The sequence below is a fragment of the Sturnira hondurensis genome, unplaced genomic scaffold (assembly GCF_014824575.4).
Source record: "Sturnira hondurensis isolate 20B ecotype Veracruz unplaced genomic scaffold, ASM1482457v3 Scaffold0022908, whole genome shotgun sequence".
In the NCBI taxonomy this organism is placed as follows: domain Eukaryota; kingdom Metazoa; phylum Chordata; class Mammalia; order Chiroptera; family Phyllostomidae; genus Sturnira; species Sturnira hondurensis.
In genome coordinates, this window is record NW_028095539.1 from 5,449,858 (window position 1) to 5,468,836 (window position 18,979).

At 57.2% G+C, this 18,979-nt stretch overlaps 1 protein-coding gene across 4 annotated transcripts in view; it reads left to right on the forward strand.

Moving 5' to 3' along the window:
* USP20 (ubiquitin specific peptidase 20) overlaps nt 1-18,979 on the forward strand; it is a 33,632-nt gene that overhangs the window by 4,002 nt on the left and 10,651 nt on the right. For all 4 annotated transcript variants that reach the window (XR_005065087.1, XM_037036982.1, XM_037036983.1 and 1 more), the window contains exons 2-14: nt 6,050-6,152; nt 6,380-6,476; nt 8,988-9,041; nt 10,561-10,623; nt 10,948-11,079; nt 11,851-11,947; nt 12,421-12,490; nt 12,999-13,112; nt 14,217-14,295; nt 16,633-17,080; nt 17,431-17,571; nt 17,857-17,972; nt 18,237-18,409. Coding sequence is in view for 3 of the 4 variants with exons in the window: in XM_037036982.1 (XP_036892877.1) it covers nt 6,396-6,476; nt 8,988-9,041; nt 10,561-10,623; nt 10,948-11,079; nt 11,851-11,947; nt 12,421-12,490; nt 12,999-13,112; nt 14,217-14,295; nt 16,633-17,080; nt 17,431-17,571; nt 17,857-17,972; nt 18,237-18,409 (1,568 nt within the window). In the remaining variant the exon portion in view is untranslated. The remainder of the gene's footprint in view (nt 1-6,049; nt 6,153-6,379; nt 6,477-8,987; nt 9,042-10,560; nt 10,624-10,947; nt 11,080-11,850; nt 11,948-12,420; nt 12,491-12,998; nt 13,113-14,216; nt 14,296-16,632; nt 17,081-17,430; nt 17,572-17,856; nt 17,973-18,236; nt 18,410-18,979) is intronic.

Below are 18,979 nucleotides of genomic sequence, written 5' to 3' on the forward strand. Positions count from 1 at the left end.
GGAGCGAGGAGCCGAACGCAGGGCTCGTTCTCTCTCCGACTGCTTTCCGTAATTACTGTCAACTCCAGGGTTAATGTGTGTGGACACTGGCATGTGGCAACATGGTAAAAGGCAGCTGCCGTTGGGAATTGTAACATCCCCACTGCATGCATGTAGCCTGGCGTTGAATACGGAACTCTGAGCCCCATGAGGGCGAGACCCACGCCCGGCTCGTTTCCACCACCCAAGTCTCAGCGCCCCGTGTTGGTTCGATACCAGATAAAGCAGCGTGGAAACCTGTAGACAGCTGAGGTAGGTGAGGTGCCGTCCTTGCAGATGCGTGCACTTCTCGTGTTTCAGGTCCTGCATGTGGAACATGAACCACCCACAGTCTGGAGCGCCACCACTCCACTGTTCCCCTCCATAGACACTGACGTTTTAAATAATCCTATTTATTTATTTATTAACTCAGAGAGAAGGGAAGGCAGGGAGGACGAGAGGGAGAGGAACATCACTGGGTGGCCTCTCGCATGCTGCAGTGGGGGATCGAGTCTGCAGCCCAGGCACGTGTCCGGCCCGAGTCCAACCCGCGGCCCTTCGGTTTATGAACAACACTCCAGCCAGTTGAGCCACACCAGTCAGAGCAGTATGCAGATAAGTTTACGTAATTTTTCTGGAGAACCATTTGTCAGTATATACCTGGAGCCTTCAAAATATCCATTTTGACTCAGTAATTTTTCTTTTGGTCAGAAATATAGTCAAAGACTTAAGTTTCCAAATATGAGGGAGACCTGAAAAAACCTGAAATTATCTTCTGGAGGGTGGGCCCCTTCTTGTAACAGGCTCCCCCCACTAGGTGATATACCCATCTGCAGCAGTGTGCCAGCTGGTGTTGTTGGGAGAGGCTGCATTCAGCTTCAGTGATTTTTTTTTTTGAAGAATCGACACATTTGTCCATTTCATGATGGGTAATTTACGGGTGCACCCGCCCACATCATGCTGAGTATTCAGTGGTTATTGACCAAAAACGTCATGACCCCTGTGTCCTACCTGATATCACACTGAGCAACTTTTTTTGTTATTGTATTCCTGGATGAAAAAGGTCCTCAAAGGGCCCTGGCTGGTATAGCTCAGTGGATTGAGCATGGGCTGCAAACCAAAGGGTCACGGGTTCAATTCCCAGTCAGGGCACATGCCTGGGTTGTTCAATGGCATAACGTAGACACAAAACCCAGCGCGCAACGGCGGGAAAGTAGTTAAGTGAGGTTTAAGTTAGATTTGCTATAATAGTATTCAGCCACTAGAAATGAAGTTTTTGAAAAGAAACTTAGTGATATGAGAAACGCGTGTGATATAAACCCAAAGTCAGTATACAAAAATGATCTGTTATATTCTAGTTTCGTTTTCAAAATTGTGTGCTCATGCATAGGAACAAGGCTTAACCCCAGCGGTCACCATCTTTTTTTCTGTGTAATAGTATTACAGGTGATTTATATTTCATTTTATGTTTGTCTCTGTTTTCCAGCTTCTACAGAGATGTATTTTAATTGTGTTAAAACCAAACAAAAATATCTTTTGCTACTTTCAGGATAGGTAGGAGAAGATAAGAAATTTTAATCCAACACAGACATGAGTGAAGCAAAACAAAGGTGTTAAGAGCAGATCAACCCTGGCTGGTGTGGCTCAGTGCACTGAGTGCTGGCCTGTGAACCGAAATGTCACAGGTTCGATTCCCAGTCAGGGCATGTGCCTGGGTTGTGGGCCAGGTCCCCAGCTGGGGGTGCACAAGAGGCAACCAATCAATGTTACTCTCACACATTAATGTTTCTCTCCTTCTCTTTCTCTCTCCCTTCCCCTCTTTCTAAAATAAGTACATAAAATTTTCAAAAAGAAAAAAAAAAAGCAGATCGCTCTTGAATGAAGCACATAGTAAAAGTGAAAGTTGTACTTTCAGGCCTTCACCCAGGCTCCTCCGTGGCCGAGCTTCCAGGGCCTCACAGGTGCTGCTGACCCTTCTCCAAAACTGACCCCACATGTCCTGTTCACACTCTGTGGGCCTGGGGAGCTCCTGGGGGAGAACTTCTGTCCCCCCAGAGAGTTCTCAGGGGCCTGGGGAAAAGCAAGGGCAGCCCCAGGAGGAGGCCCAAGGAAGCCATGCACACTCACTTCTTCCTTTTGAAACGTCAGGAATAACCAAATTTATCAGGTCGTAGGCAGTATTCCAAAAGCAACACAAATTCATTGCAGAAAATGCAGACAAGCAAAAGAGGAGGGAATAAAAATCACTTGATTCCCCCTCCCAGAAATGATAACATCCTTTCTGTGTCCAAAGAAACGAAATCATTCACCAAAATGGAACTGGACTATAATAGTGTTTTAGAGCATTTTGCCCTTTCGACCCACTCATTAAATATCCACTGGGAAGTTACTATGTATGCCTGAGGGGCTGCTCTGTGTCGTTTGGATGCAGCTGTGGACCGAATAGATCCTGCCCTCAGGATGCTTACATTCTTGACTGGAGACAGGCATTCAACAACCAGAAAGTGGAATTTGTCCCATGGTTCCAGGGCACACTCATCCGTGCCAGGACAGACAGGGGGCCTTCCTTGGGAGCGAGGGTAGTGGGAAGGGTGGCATCGCTTTCAGCGGGGTGGCCAGCAGACGCCTTTGCTGGTCAGGGGACAGTGCAGCTGGGACCTGAAGGGTGAGAGAGGACAGAGGTAAGCGTGCAGCGTGGCAGGGCACCTAACGGGACCAGCATCTATCCTGCCAGTGAATACCTCATAATCTCTCTCCCTGCCCAGCACTTTCAAATCTGCTTTATGATATCATACTATATGTATCCTTCTGCAACTTCATTTTTTAAAATCCTCGCCTGAGGATATGTCTCTTGATTTGAGAGAGAAACATCGATTGGTTGCCTCCCAGATACTCCTCGACTAGGAATTGAACCTGCAACCTTTTGGGGTACGAGATGATGCTCCAACCGAGTCACCCAGCCAAGGCTATCTTTCTACAACTTAAAAAAAGAAACCACTAAGCATTTAAAAATTGTGGTTAAACACATATAACCATCACCATCATTTTAAGCGTACTGGTCAGCGTCTACGGGAGGGAATCCCACAGCCTTTGCACTGCGTGTTTGGCTTCTGTGCTGAGCAGAATGTTTTCAGGGGTCATTGGGGTGGTAGCCGGTGTCAGAGTCTCCTTTTTAAGGCTGCGCAATATTCTGTTGAGTGTATGGACCAGGTTCTATCTGTTTACCTTTCGACGGACACATGGGTGGCTTCCACCTTCAGCTACTGAGAACAGTGCTGCCAGGAACAAGGGCACACAAAAGTCTTCTCAAGTCACTGCTTCCGAGGCCGGCCCGGAGTGCGCTCGCTGCACCGCCTGGTGGTTCTGTGCCTAACTTCCCAGGTGCTTCCGCCCGGCTCCTGTAGTGGGGGCCGCACCTGTGTTCCGGCGACAGTGCGCAGACCTCCAGCGTCCCCTCGTCCCCCCTAGCCTTGTCCCACCCTGTCGTCGCTGGTTTTCGTAGTAGCCGTGCCACTGGGTGTGAGGTGGTGCCACTTGCTTTCATTATTCACCGTCCTCTGAGTCTTATCTGTACAGATAATGTAAGTCTCCGTCGTGTGTTTAAAGTGTAGGGTTTTTTCCTTCAGGGTTTTAAACCAGGGGGGGAGGGGTTTACGTGTAATTCATACCCAATAAACTGTACCCTTTCGAAGAGTGTTGAGGAATGGCACCCGTCTGCCTCCCCATCCCAGCCCTAGACAACCACTGAGCTGGTCTGTCACTGTAGGCGATTTGGGGCTTAAAGTGCTTTCAATCAATTTCACTTACAACACATTCAATACAATGCATGCACTTTGAAGATATATTTCCTGAGATTTGACCTGGTTAGATCCCATCCCAGTCGAGATCTAGAACATTCCAACACCGCAGACATGTTCCTCTTGCCTCTTTGCAGTGCAGCCTCACCTTCTGCCCCAGGCGGCCACCGTCCTGTCTGTGGTCCATCACTGGCCAAAAGTCATTATGCAGTGCGTGACTGCAGACAGAAATAACCCTGGGTGATAGAAATTGGACCACATAAAACTATAATGGAGCTAGAAATTCCTATTGCCTAGTGAGGCCGTGGCCCTTGCAATGTGATTTCGGGGTGCAAGGCATCACCCACGTGCTCGCGGGGCGGCTGGTGCCAACAAACCCGAGTGCTGTCACTCGTGTGAAAGGGCAGCGCAGACAGTCATGTGCAGCCTGGCAGTAAGTGACTTACTGGTTTAGGTGTCGACTGCACTATGCCTTTTCTCGGTAGAGTTTACTCTTTCTCCTTATAAAAAAGCTTGCTGTGCACGCCCGTGGTTTTCAGTGGCTCCGCAGCACCACGGTGTGCGGCTGTGCCATGGTTTTCCCGGCTGCCTGTCGTGCGCTGGGGCCTCGTGCAGGGGCCCCGGTCAGAAGCAGCGCTGCAGTGGGGGGCTCTGTGCCCTGCCTCTGCGCACCCCCTCAATTACTTAGACACAGCCTGGAGCGGAGTGAACCTTCTGCACTGTTCTTTGCTATTTGCCTCATTTACACTGGTGGTGACGGGGGCCGGGGTGGAGTGGGGAGAGGATTGGGAAGGATACATGGTGGTGGAAAATTACAACAAAAAAATAAACTGGTGGTGACTGGTGTGCAGTGGGGTGCGGAACGCCTGTGATCGGGCTGCTTTGGGGGACACCCTACAGCACAGTGCTTTAGAACTGGGGTTGGCAAGCTGGAAGCAGGCCAAGGTTGTTTCATGGGGCCCTTCAGCTAAGAATCTTCTTTAAAGATTTTATTTATTTATTTTGAGAGAGAGTGGAAGGGAGGGAGAAAGAGAGAGAGAGAGAAACATCGATCAGTTGCCTCTCGGACGCCCCCAGTTGGGGACTGAACCTGCACCCCAGGCACGTGCCCCGACCGGAAATCCAACCTGCAGCCTTTCACTTTGCTGAAAAACACCCCACCAACTGAGCCACACCAGTCAGGGGATCAAAAGTTTTAAAAATTCGTTAATGGATTATAAATAAACAAAAATAAGAATATGTGGTAAAGATCGATGTGGCAGCAGATCCTAGAATATCAGCCACCTGCTCCTTCATGGCCAAGGCCGGCTGGGCCCTGGTGCCCCAGACCGGCCAATCAGGCCCCTGCCCACTGCTTACAGCTGAGCGCCGACCTTGGCCAAGACCCCCATTTCCTCAGGCTCCGGGTGCATCTCTGCAGTGGTAAAAATGGGCGGCGGGGGACAGAGGGTTGTTAGCTGCAGGGTTCTTTCTGTTAAATCTGAAGTTGCAGGAACGTAAGTGGTCTGACTGCAGGTGTGAATCAGGAGTGGGCCTGTCACCGTCATCCTTGTCCTGGGCACCATTCGTGGCACTGGGCCTTGAGCTCATAACCTGGCCCCGCCATGTAGCTGGACACATGGGGCACATACCAAAGACCCTTAAATGACAGCAAAGAAACCACATATTGAAGCTCAAAATGGTGCGGTCTAAGTGGCAATCCAGCGCACTTGACCGCAGCGCAAAAGGTGAAAAAAAACCCCTAAAAATTTGGCTTCAGGTGGAGGTTTGGAATTTAGAACCTTGAACCCTGTCATTGTCATGTGGCCATTTAAAATGTTAGCTTCTAATTGTCTGTTCTGGAGATGGTGGCCCACTGAGGAAGGGGGGCCGTGGTGACCTGTGGATGACCCTGGTTACGCCTGTAGCCTGGGGTCGCTCAGGACTTGGGGGTCAGGGATTCTGAGCAGCATGGGGTCATTGGGAGGCTCAGAAGATGAGCTGACAGTTCCAGTGGCATGCACGGAAGGGACTGAGCCTTCTGTCCTGAGGGCGACAGGGCAGTGGCAGCCACGGGCAGCGATGGCTGCAGTGGCCCCGTGACCCTGTTCTGCAGAGCCTGCACGTCTCCCCTCTTGGGAAGCACAGAGGCGATGCCTAGCAGCAGCTCGGGAAGGGTCCACAGGCACCGCTGGTCGGTGCTGAGTGATTTGAAAATGGTGGAAGTACTCAAATACACTCATTTATCCCCACAGGGTTCCTGCCCAAGGCCTCTCGCTCCATCCAGCCCTCCACTGTCGGCTGTCAACAGAGAATGTGGATGTTGGCCGCTTCCTGGGACAGTCGCGGTACACAGAGGTAGGCCCACAGCATCCCTGACTCTGGGGGATGCCTCCGAGCAGCCCGGGGGTGGGGTTCTCCTCACCCCAGTGCCCCGGCAAGGAGCGGGAGGCCTAGAGAAGTCCGGCTGATGGTGCAGCTGAGCCAGGCCTTGAGGCCAGGGTCGTGCACGTGACCACTAGCCCCCCACCTGCCCTGAGCAATGGCTGCGGAGTCTTACCCAGGACTCCTGTGTTTTCCCGAAGGTGAGACCAGACCAGGATGGGGGACTCCAGGGACCTTTGCCCTCACCTTGATTCTATAGGGGAGGTGACCAAAGACGACTTGCTGCTCAAATCTAAGGTATGAGGCCGCACATATGAAGGAGCGCCGAGACCCACACTCAGGGCTCTGGGTTTGGGGGCAGATGTTTCTGAAGTGGTGGCAGGTTGGCTCCCTGACAGCCTCTGTGGCCCTCCTGCCGAAAGGGCGGGGCTGGCGCCTGCTCGGGAGGCCCGAGGGCTGGGCCCTAGCAGACTCAGCAGTCCCTTCTCCCGGCACCAGCGCCCTGTCCGGTAGTGGCTGGAGCCATGCGCAGGGCCGGGATGGAATCACGTGCAGTCTCCGTGAGCATTCTCACTGTCGCCACCTGAGCAGGGTTTTGAGTGGGGTGCCGAGGCGACGGGGCGGGCCGTTTTCACTCCTGAGACATGTCATCATCTTTCTCTGCCAAATGAAAATTTCCTGACGATGTGACACTTTCACATGGTTCAGAAATGAGAGATCATGAGAACACAAATGTGCAGAAGTCCCCTCCTGCCCCGCCCATTCCCCTCCCCCACCCACCCTCAGGTAACCGCTTACCTTGGTTTTCTTTGGTATCTTCCGGGGTTTCTTTATGCTAATGTATGCAAACGCGCTTGCTTTTTCTTTTCCCCTTTATTTCATGAGAGGTGGCCTGCCGGAGACCCATTGGTAGCTTGATTCACATGACAATGTGCCTCAGAGGCCTTGTGACAGCGGCCCATGGGGCCGCTCTCCTGTCGTTGGTCTCGAAGCCACACCCTATTTCACGGGTGGATCCTGGTCCTCGGTGGGCAGACACCTGGCTTCTTTGCCACCACCTGCCAAAACAGACGGCACTGCGGTGAATGGCCTCGTAGAAATGTCCTGTTGCATGGCAAGAGCCTGCAGAGGGCACAGCCCAAGTGGGGCACCTTCCCAGAGGTGGGGTCATTGGGTCGGATTCCTGCCCAGATTGTCGGCTCTCACTTCGGGGCACGAATGCCAGTGGTTCAGTCTCCCTGCCCCGCTGGTCCCGGGGGCCCTTCGACCCCAGCTGACTCGGTCCTGGCCTGTGTGAGGGAGGGGCTCCTCAGTGTACCTGGGGGCTTCTTTGGAAGTAGTTCTGCTTCTTGTGTGGTCTGAAGGAGGGCCGAGCAAGGCTCTGGCGCATTTGCACTGCCCGATGCTGGGCTTTTCTGAGTCTGCACAGAGGAATGAGTGAAATGAACCGACAGGACTCTTCCCCCTGTGGCGGCAGGACTAGGGACTCTGAAAGCCGGTGGACACGGTGGGAAGAGGGAGGCAGAACGCAGGGAGACGTGTGCCGGCATGGCCAGCCTTAGGGAAGTGTTGGTGTCTGTGACAGAAAGACGGAGAGCGCTTGGAGACGTCTTGGGCTGGCGTTTCAGGGAGCACGTCTGCAGCGCCTCTCTGAGCATCCGGGAACCCACAGAATGAAGCTGGTGTTGTTTTAAAATACCCACAGGGCGTCTAGGGCATGAACAGGTCACTTGCTAGGAAGAAAAGCAAGCTGTCTCACGTGAGCCACTGTATTCCAGGGCCCTTTGTTCCAGCAGCTGAAACCGTGCCCTACGAAATTGTCTTGGGACTGATAGGCTGCCTCTGCCATTGTCATGTCCGAGTCCAAGGCAGTGGCTTCAGCTCCCCCATCACAGCCACCTCTGGGCCCTGGAGGAAAGGGAAAGAGGGAGGGTAGCACACAGCTCCCAAGTGGCACACATCACTTTCGCTATCATCCGTCCCATTAACTAGGACTGAGCTCCATGACCGCAGCGGGGCTGGGAGACCGTCTGCAGCGGGCTGGCGAAGTGCTCAGGATGTATGTGTTCTCTTATTAAAGCGAGAAGGGGAGATACTGGCAGACCCGAGGGGGGCTCTGTCACCCAGACCGCCAGTAACCTGGGTGTTTTCTTTGATCAACAAACACATCGCCCTCCTGATGTGTCCAGGCCGCGTGAAGTCACCAGGGTGCACGAAACGGACCGCTTCTGTTTCATGGAGCCCACGGTCTGGCTGGGGAGGGCGGGCAGGGTCGAGGGGGGGCTGAGGCCGAAGATGAAGGGGTCTGAGTTCCAAATGACTTCACTGGAAATGTTTTTGCAGGCATCTGATGAAACAAAATTCAAACAGTAAAGTATAGCCCTGGCTGGTGTAACTCAGTGGATTGAGCACTGGCCCCGAAACCGAAAGGTTGCCAGTTCAATGCCCAGTCAGGGCACATGTCTGGGTCGTGGGCCAGGTCCCCAGTAGGGGGTGTGCGAGGGGCAACTGATCGATGTATCTCTTGCACATCGGTGTTTCCCTGTCTTTCTCCCTCCCCTCCCCCTCTCTAAAAATACATAAAATCTTTTAAACAAATAAAAAACAATAAAGTTTGAAATGGGGAGCCAAATTTAGGTGGGAGGAGCTGCAGAGGGCCTCTCCGAGGCAAACAGAGCTTTTAGCCGACACATTTAGGGACTGTCGGCGGGGGCAGGTGCGTGGCTCCCCCAGGCCAGAGCGGCAGGGGCTCCGGGAGGGCCCCCCACAGGTTGTCACCCTCTGCTGTTTCCCCTTCACCTCCCACAGGGCACCTGTCAGTCATGTGGTGTTTCTGGGCCGAACCTGTGGGCCTGTCTCCAGGTAAGGGCTCCTTGCCGCTGCTGGGGGCGTGGAGCACAGTCTAGACCAGGCTTGGGACATCTGTCCCCCGTGGGCACTGCTGGAACCTTGGTGGGGACACCGGCCATCTCAGGTGCAGTTCACAGCCAAGAGGGCTGTAGAGTCAGTGAGTCCCTTGGGAGCCATTAAAAATGACAAGAAGGGAAAGCAGGTCGGGTAGGGCTGTGCACACGGGGTGGGATCCTCCGCTCGCACACGCCCGTGAGCCTCCACATGGGCGTCCGCTCCAGCCCTGGCACTTCCGGTAGCCGCCTGCCCCACCTGTAAAGTGGGGGCCGCGGCCCGACGACACCCCGCCTTGTGGGGGACGCCCCGCCTCGTGGGGTCCACCCCGGGCAGAGTCTGAGGAGGGATGCCAGTGCCTGCGTGGCAGGGCGCGTGGACGTGGGTGGTGTGCAGCAAAGGCTGGTCGTGTTTTGATTATTGTTTATTAAAAGGGACTAACGGATACAACATGACAGTTTTCGGTGAGTAGTGGAGTTGCGGGCAGTTTTTCTTTTTTCTCTAATTCTGAAGTACTTTTCAAGTTTTCTACATGTATGTATTTATTACATTTTCAAATTATACTAAAAATGACCGTGACTTAAAATTCCCCCCAAAACAAAAACAAATGCAAGTAGGAAAAAAGGGGAGCTTTAGGGGGCGAGGACATCACAGTTCAGGCCTGTCTTTGCAGAACACACAGGGTCCCCCTGGGACTCTGGCCTCCTCCTTCGGTCCCAACGCTCAGTGCAAAGTAGGTTGTCAGACACTGGCTGGGTCCCCTGCGGGTGAGGGGATGACAGCACAAAGTGTGAGTCGTGGGCCTACCTGCTGGCGGCCCCCAGCCCCCCAGGGAGACAGACACAGAAACTTCATGACGCCCTGTGTGACTTGAAAGGCCCTCAGCAGCCTGTGCGGGGCTGACGGCAGGTGGGAAGGCTGTGGGTGCTCCCTCGGAGAAGCAGGCCACTGGCTGGGGTGCAGACCCACATGGGGAGGCACTTGCACTGGGCCTTGGGGGATGGGTAGATTTGGGATAAGAGAGGGCAAGGCCACAGGCAGGGTCATCAGGGCCCCACTGGCCCCACTGCGGGGCACTGGGTCAGCAAGGGGCCCTGCCGCCCCTGCCTATTCAGCAACCCCCCATTAGAAAACGGCTGAAACCCAGGCGTGTCCGCGAGAAACGTAGATCCCCAAAGCTGGCCCCTCAGGAATTTGGTGAAAAGGAGACAAGCGGAGGTGGAGAGGGTCCTTGCCCAGGACTGGCTGTGGCCCTGCCTGGCCTTTCTGCGGGACCCCAGTGGCCCAGCACCCCTGCCGATCTCATGGAGACGGGGCAGCTTTTCCTCGGGGCACTCCTGAGGCCTTGAGGGGGTGCACCCGTGTCCCTGGGATTGGCAGGGCCTCCCTGTTGGGTGGAATCCTCTCGGATGGAGCGGGGATACTGGCTCACTGTCCTTTTGGCCAGCCCCAATCCACTCTCCTCCCCTTTCCCCAGGTCGCCTGCCCCTACGTTGGCTGCGGAGAGTCCTTTGCTGACCACAGCACCATTCATGCACAGGTGAGTGTGGCCGGAGCCCGGGCGCGCAGGCAGGTAGGCAGGCAGCGCAGAGTTCAAAGCCCACTCCAGCTGCCTGCCTGCTCCATCCGCCCGCCCTGGGTGTGCGTGGCTGTGTCTGTGAAACCGGTGTAGTCATGGGCACAGGAGCAGGAGCTGGCTCAGGTGCAAGTGCACGTCCACGCGAGGGCAGCCCTTGGCATTCCCAGCGGGCAGGTTGAGCAGATTCTGACCTTCAGGGCTGAGAGTGAAGGCAGCCCCTGTGCAGGCTCGGGGCGCCTGTTGGGCCCGTGCATCCTTGAACTTATTTTGGATCCTGCCTTCTAGGCAAAAAAGCACAACCTGACCGTGAACCTGACCACGTTCCGTGTGTGGTGTTATGCCTGCGAGAAGGAGGTGTTCCTGGAGCAGCGGCTGGCAGCCCCCCCGCCTGCCCCCTCACCCCAACTCTCTGCGCAGGTGCGGGGGTGCAGTGGGGTCACTCTGTTTGGTGGTAACGCGTGTGCAGGGCGGGGCACTGAGACCTGCGCCCTCGTGGATCGCGAATTAGTGAGTCCCGGATGGCATCTGTGCCTGGTCACTTCTGTGCCAGGTGACTTTGAGGGCTCGTGTTGGCGATGCTCACCGGACCCCAGCTCTGTGCCAGGGCCCATAGGAGGCAATGAGGCCGCCAAGGTGATGGGGAACAGGCCTCCCTCAGGGAGCTTGCAGGCCTGGCCCACTGGAGGGGCTCGGGGGAGGCCGGGGGTGTGCCTGGGAGCCCCCTCACTTAATAGGCTCCCGATCATGCTTGTCGACATGGTAGCTATGTATGTGGTTTGTTTGTTTTTTACAAAAAGGCTGTAAAACAACACAGACAATATCCTGTTCTGGGGGTGTGTGTATCAACAGTTAAAAACCTATATATACACACATAGGCTTTTTTGGCACATAGAGACTTCTAACGGTGGTTGTCTAGGAGAGCTGGATTGCACATTGTTGTTCTTTGTCTTCCAGATTTACTATAAGTAAGGTAAATAATTGTTATTCATTCCTGTAGACAGAATACAAGTCCTCAGGACGAGGCCACCGTGCCAGTGCTGTCCTCTGCTCAGTGGTGCTGACTCGGCCACCGGGGTTGGGTGGCCGGGCAGCTGGGCTTCCCTCCCCGGCAGCCCCTGGACCAACCCCCCCACCCCATGCCACCCCTCTTTCTCCTTTCCCTCTCCTTTTCCTCACTCTGGAATGCAGGACTCCCCGCCGCCCTCCCACCCTCTGAAAGCCGTCCCCATCGCCGTGGCTGACGAAGGGGAGTCAGAGTCGGAGGACGACGACCTGAAACCTCGAGGTAATGGCCCTCAGAGTGGGGGAGCCATGGCAGGGCACGGGGCTCAGCTCTGGGCGGGGAAGCTACACGTACCCATGGGCACTGTTGACAGTGATGGGCAGCCTGTAGAGCGTGGTAGTAAGCCCTGGAGTGCCAGCCGGGCCCTCCTTCCCGGTCTCCACCCTGTGACCCCAGGAAGGCTGGCCCCTCTGCACAGGGTGGGGGGTCCCTTTGCCAGTCCTGTAAGGGACCCCTCTTGGGCCTGGCTGGGGGGATGGTGCAGTTGGCCTGTGTGATATACTCCCATGACCGTGGTCACCATGGGCGGGAACCACATGTACTTACTTGGTGGATCTCTTGGTGGAAGGCCTGTGGTTGGGCCTGGCGGCTCAAGAGCCACAGCCCGTCTCCGGGAGTGGTTTGGGAGGGGCCCGGCCGGGCAGGGCGCTCACCGTCCCCCTCCGCCCCCCGCCCTGTGTGCACCGGCTCCCCAGGCCTCACAGGCATGAAGAACCTCGGGAACTCCTGCTACATGAACGCTGCGCTGCAGGCCCTGTCCAACTGGTAGGTCAGCACCACCCCAGGAATCGGGGCTGGGAGGTGGGGCCAGGAGCCGGCCGGTGGGTGGGGCCTGTGAGTAGTGGCAGCAGCCCCCAGGCTTTGCTGCATGTGCCTAAGCACGAGTGTGTGTGGGTACACATCAACTCCCCTAAAAACACACGTGTCCTTGGACCCAGCGATCCCTCCCGTGCTTTGTGGGGAACAGTGGAAAGGTCCACGGAGTCTGGAGGGACAGTCCCCCAGATCTTTAGAGTAGCCGTCTTCACCAGGTGGGGTTAAGGCTCGTTGTTACTGTTTGCTTATTTGTAGTTTTTCTGCCATGAATATCTATTTCTTGTGAAATGAGATGAATTGAGCGCAGGCCTGTGAACCAAAGGGTCACCGGTTTGATTCCCAGCCAGGGAACATGCCTGGGTTGCAGGCCAGGTCCCCAGTTAGGGCGCATGTGAGAGGCAGCCGATCGCTGCTCCCCGCTTCTCCCTCCTGATCTGGCTCCCTCCCCCATGCCCAGCCCCCCGCTGACCCAGTTCTTCCTGGAGTGTGGCGGCTTGGTGCGCACAGACAAGAAGCCAGCCCTGTGCAAGAGTTACCAGAAGCTGGTGTCCGAGGTCTGGCACAGGAAACGGTGAGTGGCAGCCCCCGACCCCAGCTGGGGCATGGGGACGGGGGTTTCCTCTCAGCTGCTCCACCAGGCACTCCCCGGGCATCCGGCCCCTCCTGCTTAGGGCACCCCTGCGAGGGAGAAGTTGCAGCCAGCCCTGTCTCATGAACTGGGGAGACCAACTCTCAGGGAGACTGAAGTGTCTGGCTCAAGGTCACAGCCCATGAGAGATGGAGCCAGAATCTGAACCTGGTGCCGGTCCCAGCAGGCAGCCCCTTCACAGATGCGGGTGTGCCAAGGCGATCCCCACCGTGACCTCTCGCAGGTCGCAGCCACGACTACGCGCATAGGAAGGGGTCTCCTATGTGGTGGCGGGTGCTTCCGCGTGGCGAGAAGTGAATTTAAAGACCAGAAGCTTGTATGAGACCTGTTTCTCTAGAAAAAGTCAAAATTGGGAATAATTTAAAATGAGGGCGTAGAAATGTATTAAGTGTAGAAGCAGATTCTAAAGCAGTGTGGTGTAATATAAGTCCACTTTTGTAAGAAGCTGGCTTGGTTTACGTATATACATCGTATGTGATTTTGTGCGTGTGTCTGTATTTTCATGGAAAATCTGGAAGTCTCGGTGGTAGTTACCTCTGGGTGGCGTTGTTAGTGGCAGTTGGTTTGTTAGGCTTTTCTGAAATTTTTTTTTCCTTTTTTTCTTTTCAGTGACAGCTGGCACTAAGTAGCACAGGAGTGTCAGGTGTGCAGTGTCGTAGTTAGGCACGCCCCTAACGTACGGAGTGCTTCTCCCCTGGTAACTGTAGTGCCCCCTGGGCGCCAAACAGAGTTACTGGAATATCCTCGCCTATATTCTCCATGGTATACTAGATTTTCAGTAATGAGCATGTGTCACCTTTTCGATTAGAAAATCCACAATAGCTGTTTTAGAATGAAAACAGTTTTAAAGTAGGCATGTCATGGACTAGCAGGAAAGGATGCCACCCAGTTAGAGGCTTGTGAACCTGCCAGGGCTCCCAATGGGCATCCACCTCCCAGAGGGGCGGTAACCCCCCCCCACCCCAAGTCCGATCCCACCCCACTGGCTGGTGAGCTGCCTGCACTTACAGTCTGGTCTCCCAACAGCCCGAGCTATGTGGTTCCCACCAGCCTGTCCCATGGCATCAAGTTGGTCAACCCGATGTTCCGAGGCTATGCCCAGCAGGTAGGCTATCTGAGCCGCCCAGGGGACACCCTGGGCCATGACCTACCAGGCCTGGCTTTGAAGCCAAGACCAGTATGGAAAATGGGTGCAGAGGCTGAGTGCTGTGAGGTGGGCCCTCTCTGCCTGAGCCCTTCCCACTGAGGACGTAGGAGCCCCCTAGCACCCTGCTGGTGTTCTCCCCACTTAACAGATGGGGAGACCGAGGCTCAGCGGCCAAGTCACTCACCCAGGTTACACGGCAGGTACAAGGTGCAGGAAGGCTCACCTCAGGCAGTCCGACTCCAGAGTCTGGGGGCCTCGGCACTGTGCCCAAAACGGCATGTGGTTTCTTGTTTTCCAGACCTCAGGCCGAGTCTCACTGTGATTCAAGTCAACATTTGGATACTAGTTTTGTAACCCTAGAGAACCCCTTTGAAACCGCGTTCTTCTATGGCATACAGTGAGGGGACCAAGACCCAGCAGATTGCAGCCACACACGTATCTCAGCCCTGAGCCGAGCTGGTCGTGGTCCAGGTTGCTGCCCCACACTGCCACAAGGCTGGCGTTTCACTGCTGGGCTTGCAGGGCAGCTGGGCCTGTCTGGGCTGCAATTCCTGCTGCTGGAACGAGGGGGTCAGGAGCAGTCATGTGAGGGGTGCCTCTGGCCCCCACCACCCTGCCCCCATCTGTTCCCAGGCTGAGGGCTGCTGGGCCACTCTCTGCTCACACCCTCAGCTGGATGAACGCTGGGCTCCTGGCTGAGAAGCCTGGCACTGCCGAACGCCACCCTGTTTGGAGAGTGATGATATCCACATAGTGACCAAAATCCAGCATCCACCATTTATTAAGTGGTCACTACCTGCCAATGGGTGCAGGCCTATGAGTTGAGAGGTACCCCACAGAACTGTCTTCGGGGGGCCCCGTCCTCACCCCCATGTTATAGGTAAGAAGCTGAGGCTCAGAGAGGTTTCACAACTCACCCAGGTCACACAGCACAGAGGGGCAGGGATGGGAGTCAAGCCTCGCTGAGCCATCCCATCCCAGGAGCTCAGTGAGGACAGAGTACAGTAGGGCCACCCTGTTTGCTGCTGCTGACATCCCCCCGCAGCAGGGGACGTTTCTGGGTCTAAGTGTGGACGCAGCTGAGGGCCCCTCGATGGCCAGCAGATGCTGTCTGCCGCTCTTCTGCGTGGCTTGAGATCCCAGCCAGGGGCACAGAGTCCTTTTGTTAAAAGGAAGAACCTGGAAGAACAGTGGGTGGTGGATGAGGGCCTGGTTCTTAAAAAGCCGGTCAGAGCCTCTGACCTGGCACACACGCCTCCACCCCCTCCCCGATGCAAGATGAGGCTGTGCTTAGTGGCCTCCCTTCCCTCTGCTGGGGCACAGGGGAGAGGCCCTGCCGTGAGGCTTCGGGAGCGTGGCTGGTCTGGCCGCTGCCCGCCTCGTGTGGTCAGCAGTTGGGCGCCGCTGCTGACATCTGAGTCAGGGACTGAGAGGGACAGAACTGGACTTTGAACCCAGTGGCTCAGTGAGGCACCAAGTGCCCCGAGCTTTGGGAGGCCAGCTGCCTGCACCTTCTTCAGGCCTTTTAAAGCACATCCTGCTGGGCACCGCTGGAGCCTGGGCTCAGGGACAGGCTGTGCCCGAGGCCTTGCTGCCCCGGCTTCCCGCTGGGCTGGCAACGTAGTCACAGGGTAGGCAGGATAGAATCCTCGATACTGCGATTTGAGACCTGAAGTGGCAGCTTAGTCTGAGTCATGCCAGGTGTGCAGGAAGGTGACATCCTGTGCTCCTACCACAGGTCCCCTTGGCCTGGGGAGGTGGCCCCGGGCACCAGCAGGACCAGGAGAGCAGGGAGAACTGGAGGCAGGTCCCGGACGCAGGCGGCCTGGCCTGCAGGTGGCGCTGCTCTCTGCGAACTCTGCAGAGACCTCATTGAACGGCTCCTGCAGTGTCGCCTTCCTTCTTCCTGGGGCTCCCTGTCTGTCCCCAGGGTCCCCTCCTTCAGGGAACAAGGTGACTTTAGTGACTAAACGTGACACCTCTGCTCTCTCCCACACTGAATTGGCAGCAGTGTTACACTTGATGAAGAGCATCAGCCAGGAGTCAGATGGACGCAGCGGGCCCCTCAGCTCTGCCAACCGCAGCTGCCGGGTGACCCGGGAGGGGGTGCCTGGCTGGCAGGGGTTGGGACAGACTGCCATGGAGGCCACTGTGAGGGGCCAGTCAGTGCGTCTGCCAGGGCTCCGGCCAGGACAGCTGGGGCCTGGCTGGGCTCCGGGGCGCCAGAAGCAGCAGGGGGCTTGCGGCGGGCCCCTCCCCACCCGGGGACGCCTGCTGATGCCGCCCCTGCTGCAGGACACCCAGGAGTTCCTGCGCTGCCTGATGGACCAGCTACACGAGGAGCTCAAGGAGCCGGTGGTGGCGGCCGCGGCGGCCTTGGCGGAGGCTCGGGACTCGGACTTGAGCGACACGGACGAGAAGAGGGAGGGTGACCGGAGCCCATCGGAGGACGAGTTTCTGTCCTGCGACTCCAGCAGCGACAGGGGCGAGGGTGACGGGCAGGGCCGTGGCGGTGGCAGCTTGCAGCCCGAGGGAGAGCTGCTCGTCGCGGACGAGGCGGGCCGCGCCATCTCCGAGAAGGAGCGCATGAAGGACCGCAAACTCTCCTGGGGCCAGCAGCGCACCAACTCCGAGCAGGTGGATGAGGACGCAGACGTGGACACCACCATGGCTGCCCTCGACCACCAGCCTCCAGAGGCTCTACCGCCATCACCACGGTCCACCAGTCCCTGCCGCACACCAGGTACCGGCCAGCCACTCAGGGGGCCCCAGCCGTGCGTCCGGCACCTGCTGTGTGCCAGGCACCGATGCCCAGTCCTGCCACCACCGTGGGGGTTTTCTACCACGAGACCCAGCTGCTGGGTGAGAAAGAGGCTGAAGTGCAGACCCGCAGAGCTGACAAAGCTGGCGTGGGATTTGGGGCTCGCCCTGGAACCCTGAGCCTCCCTTGTGGACATGAAGTGTTGTGGGCACAGACAGGGACATGGGGGGGGAGCGTTTCAGGCCTCGGTCCCTTTAGGAGGTCCTCTTCCGGACCACACCCTGGAGCTGGCTTGGAGGCCTGGCCCAGCACAGTGCCCGCTCTGTCCCCAGAGCCCGACAATGAGGCCCACATGCGTAGCACGTCTCGGCCCTGCAGCCCTGTCCACCACCACGAGGGCCATGCCAAGCTGGCCAGCAGCCCTCCTCGTGCGAGCCCCGTGCGGATGGGGCCGTCCTACGTGCTCAAGAAAGGTTCGGAGGGCTGGGTGGGGAGGGGAGGTTGGAGGGGCATTGTGCCGAGCTGGGGGCTGGGAGCGGGAGTCGTGCCTGCAGTGGCGTTTCCGAGCGCCTACTGCTGGGGCTCTGCTCCTCATGCAGCGTCTCCAAGCCCCCTAATACCACGGGGACCCGAGTAGGGGAGCCCCACCTTCCAGACCATGACAGGCACCAGGCGGTAAATTGTGTACCCAGTCACATGACTCAGCTTTGACCCCCTGTCCTGGCCAAGCAAGCCCCAACTCCTGCCCCCGCCCCCAGCCCAGGTGCTGAGCGCTGGCAGCCGGCGGCGGAAGGAGCAGCGCTACCGCAGCGTCATCTCCGACATCTTCGACGGCTCCATCCTCAGCCTGGTGCAGTGCCTCACCTGCGACCGGGTACGTGCCCTCAGTGGGGAGGGGGTGTGCAGCTGCAGCCGCCTCGGTGGTCCTCACTGGGGTTGGGCTGGGGAGCGGGTTCTCTACCTGAAGCCCCCGCCTTCCCCAAGGGCCCTGGTCTCGGAGCGCCCATGTCCAGGGGCTGAGGGGCAGGCCCTCTGCCTCGCACTGGCCAGCTGGTGGCTGGGGCTTGGGGTGCAGACTGTGGTCTGAGCAGGGCGGAATTCTGGAAGGTGGACCCCCGGCCGACCTTTAACCCCACAGGTGTCCACGACGGTGGAGACATTCCAGGACCTGTCACTGCCCATTCCTGGCAAGGAGGACCTGGCCAAGCTCCACTCGGCCATCTACCAGAACGTGCCAGCCAAGCCGGGCGCCTGTGGGGACAGCTACACCGCCCAGGGCTGGCTGGCCTTCATCCTGGAGTATATCCGGCGGTACGCCCCTCTCCTGCACAATGGGGACGCAAGAGAGCCCAGCCCAGCCTCCCCTGGGACTCAGGGCCCGGGTGGGTGACGGACCTGAAGCAGCAAATTCAAAGCGTTAGTAGGGGTGAGGGCAGAGTCCAGAAGGGAGCTGTAGGTGAAGGGTGCGTGGGAGTTGGCTAGGTGGGGTGGGGGTGCCCCTTGTCCACACTGTGATGGCCTGGATGGGGTGAGTCCTGGGGCTGGACAGCAGGTAACAACGGGCGTGACCAGGCAGCAGTTAGAGAGGAGGGTGGCAGCTCTGGCCCGGCGGCGGGGAGGGCAGTGGTGGCTTTCCATAGTCCCCTCTGTGCCCTGACGCCTGCTTTACCCACCCGGCTTTGGGTGTGTGTGCCATGCCCGGGAGCGGCCAGCGTGGTCAGGCCCCTCCACAGCTGAGCAAGGTGAAGCTCAAGGACTCTGACCTGCCGGCCAGTGGTCCCAGGCGTCTGGCTCCAGACCTCTGTCCATTCTACTGCCTGGGCCACGATGCAGGCCTTGGGGCAGGCCTCAGCCTCGAGGTCCCCAACTCGGACCCTTGCC